The 7310-nt window shown below is 45.8% G+C and overlaps 1 protein-coding gene across 1 annotated transcript; it reads left to right on the forward strand.

The window, feature by feature from the left end:
* The first annotated feature begins 2552 nt into the window (after positions 1-2552).
* Positions 2553-3633, forward strand: LOC125989873 (janus kinase and microtubule-interacting protein 3-like). The gene is made up of 2 exons (XM_049756293.2): positions 2553-2849; positions 2929-3633. The coding sequence occupies exons 1-2, from the start codon at positions 2637-2639 to the stop codon at positions 3043-3045; spliced, it is 330 nt and encodes a 109-aa protein (XP_049612250.1). The 5' UTR covers positions 2553-2636; the 3' UTR covers positions 3046-3633.
* Positions 3634-7310: the final 3677 nt, after the last annotated feature.

Raw genomic sequence — 7310 nt, forward strand, 5'->3', positions numbered from 1 at the left:
TGAAATCATTCAATCCCAGAACAATTCGATTGCAAAACACAGTTCATAAAAAAGGGAAGAGGTAAATACCAGTTGCGTGCTATTTTTGGTGGAAGCAAAGTCGAGTGATCAGTTCGATCTTGCTTCTAAAATCCAAATTAGAGAAACAGGCTGGCCACGAGGAAGCCGGCGGCCCGATGACTATTCCCCCCTCTCGCTAAAATACATAAAAACGGTCATCCTCACCAATTTCTCGTTTAAAGTTGTCCAGTCCAATTTTTAGGAGTAAATCCAAGTTAATTTCAGTCCAGTGATCCTGCGTCTCACACAAAGATCTTTGGGACTTTGGAAAAAATCTTGAAACTCCTCCGGGCCTCTTCACGTATCAGAGCTCTTTTGGGGGAAAAAGCCCTGAAGCTTCTCCAGCAGGACCTTTTATAGACCTCTCCGTCCCCCCCCTCCCCTTTCTTTTCTCCGGTACTTTCCCTATAGGGTAAGACTGCCCAGTTTTCCCACGCCTATAGCAGGGAACAGGCCAGTTTCCCACGCCTATAGCAGGGAACAGGCCTGCCTCCCCACCCTTTGTTATCTGTGGCCTTCAGCCGCTGTTTCCGCCCTGACCACGCAGTACTTTCCACCAAATGCACAGCTAGTGGTAAAACCTTTCACTTCCCCTTTTCACCTTTGACCTACTTTCTGTTACATGAATTGATCGAATTGACAAATAATATTGCTTTAAAGCGGTTACAGAATACATTTTTAGCCAAGCAAAAAAATCAAAAATTAAAAATCACATAATAAAAATTTCATTTGTGCCTCCATGCGTGACTTACACTCTGACACCGTGTTCCTCTTTTCTATTTTAACTGGTCTAGCTTATTCTGGCCCCTCCTTTGGTCTCATGTTTTGGTCTGGCGCCATCTTTTGGACAAATTTGGAATTTTAGCTCTGTCAATTTATCCCTGTGAACAATCCATATTCTACCATTTGGACCATCTCTACTCCCATGTTACACGACAGGCCTTTTTCTCGCTATCGTTCCTCTCGTCGATTCATCGTGAGGTGTCGCTTCAGTTTGTTCAGAGAGATGTTTGCTTCCGCGCCCGCAGGTCATCGAAACATTTTACGGCTACGACGAAGACGTGTTGGTGGACTCGGACGGATCGTCCTTGTCTTTTCACACCGACAGAACCCCCGACATGGAACCCGAAGAGGTAGCCCGCCATTTCTGCCAGCGTATTGGCACCAAACATTCCTCTTCAGCCTGGAATCGGACTCGTCTTTGCGTCGCGGGTGCTTTGTCGCCGGTCTGACTGATTCTGGTACTAGTGCTGTGTTGCATTGGTGTGTGCATGAAGAGGCGGAGCTTCGCTACCGCCAGCTGACGCAAGAATATCAAGCGCTGCAACGAGCCTACGCTCTGCTAGCCCAGACCAGCGAAGGGGACTACGACGCCGAGAAGGAGATCAAGGTGGCGCCCCTTCCCGCAACCCCCGGCCGGGTCGCAGCCTCCCCGTTCTCACCCAGCCTCGGGTGTTCTCTGGTCTGAAAGGAGGAGGAGGAGCCTCCCTCCTCCTCCTTTCAGACCAGAGAAAAGCTGATGGTAGAAATGGGTCACTATCAAAGCAGAGTAGCAGATCTGGAGTCAGCGCTGAAGCAACAAGGACAGGTAAGCTCATCAATGAGCACACCTTTTTCTCAGACAAAATAGCTACATTCTTCAGTCACTCATCCGTCTGGCATTACTGCTTGAGTTCCGCATCCTGGAGCTGGAGGTGGGAAGACTCGCACAAGCGTGTTGAGGCCAGAGATGTGACGGACGGACGGACGGACGGACGGACGGACGGACGGACGGATGCATGCCTCTGCCTTTCAGGAGAGGGAGTGGCGCTCCCCCGTCTTGAAGTTTCTGCAAGTCCGTTTCCCAGACGGCCTCAGCCCTTTGCAGATCTACTGCGAGGCCGAGGGCGTGAGCGTACGTAAGGCGTCCCTTGCAACCCTAACCTTAACCCGAGGTCCCAGAACACCTTACATTGCTCCTTGCGCCTTTCCCCCGGACATCGTCATCAGTGATCTGATGAAGAAGCTGGACATCCTGGGCTATAACGCCGTAAGTGTATGTCGAACTCCTTATGTTCGCACTCCACGAGACTCGGCGGCTCAAATGTGACTTTTGGAAGGCTTTGCGCTGAAAGAAGCTTGTTGACGCTGTGCCTTTGGGCTCTTGCAGAATCTCACCAACGAGGAGCAGGTGGTCGTGATTCACGCCAGGACCCTTCTCACCCTAGCCGAGAAGGTAACGCGCACGTCCACGCACGCTCTCGCATTCTGCTTATGTGACAGCAGCCTTTCCTCAGTGGTTAGAATACATCAAAGTGACCAAGTCAGCACTTCAACAGAAGATGTTGGACATTGAAAGTGAGAAGGTAGACAGACACGCGACATCAGCCAAGGGGAACTCCGGCAATGTGCCCCAACAATTCTGACCTTGAGCTGTGCTAGGATATGTTCTGCAAGCAGAAGGGCTACCTGGATGAAGAGTTGGACTTCAGGAAGTGTTCCATGGATCAGGCTCATAAGGTAAGCCGCCCTCAAATCTCCCGCCGGACCACTGATGGACGAGGATTGCGGCCCAGAGGATCCTGGAGCTGGAGGCCATGTTGTACGAGGCGCTACCGCAGCGGGACTGCCCCGCCACGGACGGCGAAAAAGCCAGCCACGCTGGCGTGAATGACGTGCTGACGGCGGATCAGAGAGAAGAGCTTAGGAGCGCCGTGGACCAATGGAAGCGAGCCCTGATGTGCGAGTTGAGGGAGCGCGACGCTTGCATCCTCCAAGAGAGAATGGATCTGCTGCACAGCGCGCAACAGGTAAGGGCCCAAAGCCAGCCCGGCACTTACTTGCACGCTTACTGGCTTTTGAATGCCACTTTCCATTTGTCCGTCCTAGAGGAACAAAGAGCTGAAAGAATTCATCGAAGCTCAGAAGAGACAAATCAAACAATTGGAGGAGAAGTTTCTGTTTCTCTTTCTATTCTTCTCCTTGGCCTTCATTCTGTGGCCCTAACACCAGCTGGTGAGTGAGCTCCAGCGGCACCGCACTCGACACCTCCGATACACTGCCAGCCGGTCTCAGACGTTGGCAGACGCTCCGATGCCAACGTATACCCCCCGCCACGGTGACAGAGGCACCGCGTCACACCGGCGCTCATCCAATCAGAAGGCAGGAAAAGCAAATTCACATGCAGGGCACTTTTGAACCAGAAGAGAGCGCCACAAAAAACGGTTGTTGCCCCAAACGCGCACTAAAAAGGGTCAGAATAACAAGAGTCCCACTGGCCAGCCGGGGCCACCCGTCCAGCTGTTTCTTCAGGGGGGAAAAAAATTGGAGTCACCGGTGAGTACATTTTGCATTTAGCTCTGCTTTTCTGCTTCTGTCTTCAAGTGTGTGGCATCCTGCGATCAAAGATTCAGCCAACCCCAAAGCGGTTGACCTCAACGTCCCACCACCATGCCTACCAGAGCAGGTGACGTGATGCTTTGGACATCCTTCCGTCTCAGATGCCCAAAAGTACTCTTTGCCACATCTGCGGCAATACGGTGTCTTTTCAAAGGTGCAAATAAATCCAGCGTGGGCGGAACACGCACGTCTTCAGTTTTTCCCGCTTTGTTTGTGTGACAGCTGTTGTGAAAATTTTATACAAATAAAGTTGTATAGTACAGGTTTGGCCAAGCCGCAACTCCCGAACCGCATGCGGCTCTTTTATGTTCATATCAACATTTGTGTGTGTGTGTGTGGGGGGGGGTTGTGCGTGTTGGCTTCACTTGAGTTCAATTTGGTATTTTGGTCAAAAGCGCATGTGGTGAAATTCCACAAAGTAGGATGGGCAAACACATTTCTTTAAACTATGAGTGTCAATTGGGCTCTCGAAATGGCAGGGAAAAGATGCACAGCAAAACGAAAATACGTAGATGAACACAGGACGTTTTAATCAGAGTGGGAAAGTTTCTATTTTTTGTTGAACGTGATGGCAAACCATTCTGCCTGATATGTCACACCTCAGCGCATTTCAAAGATTCAAATCTTCAGCGCCATGCACTTCAGCTCACTCCATGCTAACATTGATCAGGCGTCGAACCCGCAACATCATGCTTAAGAGGTGGCCATGCTAACCAGTGCGCCATTATGTCAACGCATAATAACTGTAAGTCTACTGATCAAAACAGCGGTTACTATATGACGTCGCTACGTCGTGGTCACGTGACGCAGACAAGACGTCAATGGACGTGGGCAGAGTTAACTTGTTTAAAAGGGAGTGGGCAGAAGAAATATTTAATTTATTTAAATCTATTTTGAGTGCACACCATTATGCCAATGCATAACAACTGTAAATCTACTAAACAAAACAGCGGTTGCTATATGACATCTGCCACGTCGTGGTCACGTGACATACGTGACGTCGATGGGCGTAACTTTCGCCGGAATTCAAATCCGCGGGGAGAGTTAACTTGTTTAAAAGAGAGTGGGCAGAAGAATTATTTAATTTATTTAAATCTATTTGGTGTGTGCGCCATTATGTCAATGCATAACAACTGTAAGTCTACTAAACAAAACAGCGGTTGCTATATGACGTCTGCCACGTCGTGGTCACGTGACGCGGACGTGACGTCGACGCCTACTTTACATCCCACCGATCACAGGACCCCTCGGCTGCATAACCGTGCCCCCTTCCCAACCAATCGGATTTGCTATACGCGAAAACGACGCCAATGGAAAGAGCTTCCGCCCAAATTTAAATCCGTGGGCGTGGCTCGCAGCAGGAAGTAGGAAAACGGCGGCGATGTTGACAAAGACACAGCGGATGGTAACATACGACTAACAAGAGAAATATTTTTATTTTCTGCTTGCAACTGGACCGTCCAGAGCGTACACGGTAAGTACAACTCATCGTTTTTAAAAAGAAGTACTTTTGTTGCCCTGAAAAGCGAGTGAGCGTGGCGTTTGTGGGGGACGTCGAATTTCGACGATTCTTTCTGGTCAACGGTTGTAAATGATTGTGTTGATTAAAAAAGAAAACTTGATGTAACTCTACTTTTAACTGCCGTTTCAGATAGATTTGGAATTGCATCACATCCAATTTTGCCTAGAGCGTACACGGTAAGTAACACTCATTGTGTTTAAGGAGATTTACGTTTGTAATAGCAGAAGTGTAGCCGCGTTGCGTTGTACGTGTGAAAATTGGTCGAGGCGAAATGTTAATGTTTAATTTCATTCCTTTAGGTTCCACGGTGTTTGTTGGCTGCAAGTTTTCCACTGCAAGAAGAGGCTCGTATCATTGACCAGGAGCGAGCTACAATGGTGAGTAGCCATTACATTTATGTTAAACACTTCCTATTTCATGTCTAACAGTACTTGATTTAACAAATAACCATAAATAAATACAGTGTGGGCACTGAAGTTAACATATGTGATTATACTGCCTAATCTGTCACCGAGTAGATTGTTGCAAAGTAATATAAGATCCAAAGTTGTAATTCAGAATAGTTTTCAAAAGAAGGCCATTAGAATTATATACAAGTCTGATTACCCTGAACATAACAACAAGCTATTAATTAAATCACAAATTCTTCAATTCAAAGATTTGGTAGATTATCAGACAAATAATGTCTAACAGTAATTGATTTAACACATCACGATAAGTAGATTGAGTGTGGGCACTCTCAAGTTAACATATGTGATTATACTGCCTAATCTGTTACAGAGTATGTTGTTGCCAAGTAATGTAGAATAGATCCAAAGTAGTAATCCAGAATAGTTTTGAAGAGGCCATTAGAATGATAAACAAATCTGATTACCTTGAACATAATAACAAGCTAAGTGTTTAATATGTCCTATGAAGTCAAAATTGGGCACCATCATGTGGTGAAATTTGGAATTGCATCACATCCAATTTTGCCTGGGAACAAACAGATTACATAAATCTTAGTTTTGAATAAACCACTCCTTCTCAAACAAGTAAACTCTGCCCATTTTGCGCAGTAGATGTTCTGTTAATATCTAGTATTTATACAAAGTCATAATTTAAATTGCTTTCAACCTTCATTCATCGGTTCAACCAACATTACTCAAAGTCCCCAAAGTCCCAAAGTCCCAATGATCATCGTCACACACACATCTGGGTGTGGTGAAATTTGTCCTCTGCATTTAACCCATCCCCATGTGATTTTGATCCATCCCCTGGGGGAGAGGGGAGCAGTGAGCAGCAGCGGTGCCGCGCTCGGGAATCATTTGGTGATCTAACCCCCCAATTCCAACCCTTAGTGCTGAGTGCCAAGCAGGGAGGCAATGGGTCCCATTTTTATAGTCTTTGGTATGACCCGGCCGGGGTTTGAACCCACAACCTTCCAGTCTCAGGGCGGACACTCTACTACTAGGCCACTGAGCTCTTATTACCAACTTGTATTGATTTAACTAAGCGTTTAATACTTCCTATCAGGTCTCAAATCGAGATTTGGCAAAATACAATTTCAGCAAATCCAATTTTGCCAGGGAACAAAAATAGATTAAATAAACTAAATAAGTCCTCTTCCCATTAAATAAATCAGAAAAGTCTGTCTTGTAACCAGTCCTCTTCAAACAAGTAAAGTCTGCCCATTTTGTGCCGTAGATTTTGTGTCTATGCCTAGTATTTAAACAAAATCATAATTTAAACGACTTCTTTCCTTCATTCACTTTGGAAATTTGGAATTGCAGCAAATCGAATTTTGCCAGGGAACAAAAATAGATCAATTAAACTAAATAAGTCTTCTTCCCATTAAATAAATTTAAAAAGTCTGTCTTGTAACCAGTCCTTTTCAAACAAGTAAAGTCTGCCCATTTTGTGCCGTCGATTTTGTGTTTATGCCTAGTATTTATACAAAATCATAATTTAAAGGACTTCATTCCTTCATTCACTTTGGAAATTTGGAATTGCAGCACATCAAATTTTGCCTGGGAAGAAAAGTAGATTAAATAAATTTAATAAGTCTTACTACTTCCCATTAAATAAATTAAATACGTCTTACTTGTTTCCACTCCTTTTCAAAACAGTAGTTTAAAATGAGGGCCCTTCACTCAATCTTTAACCTCAACCCCGCACGTTGTGTTGTATCTGTGAATGTTGGTTGTGGCCAAATGATAGTTTTCTTTCATTCGTTTAGGTTCCAAGAAAACTTGATGTAACTCTACTTTTAACTGCCGTTTCAGATAAGCGGGTATTACGTCGCAGTCATGTGCCGCGGATATGACGTAATTGCCGGAACCTCCGCCAAAATTCAAATCTGTTGGCGCGA

The sequence above is a fragment of the Syngnathus scovelli genome, chromosome 1, assembly GCF_024217435.2.
Source record: "Syngnathus scovelli strain Florida chromosome 1, RoL_Ssco_1.2, whole genome shotgun sequence".
NCBI classification, from domain to species: domain Eukaryota; kingdom Metazoa; phylum Chordata; class Actinopteri; order Syngnathiformes; family Syngnathidae; genus Syngnathus; species Syngnathus scovelli.

Coding starts and splice junctions, on each gene's coding strand:
- LOC125989873 (XM_049756293.2), top strand. CDS start 2,637: ATGTTGTACGAGGCGCTACCGCAGCGGGACTGCCCCGCCACGGACGGC. Junction 2,850..2,928: donor TGCTGCACAGCGCGCAACAG/GTAAGGGCCCAA, acceptor TGTCCGTCCTAG/AGGAACAAAGAGCTGAAAGA.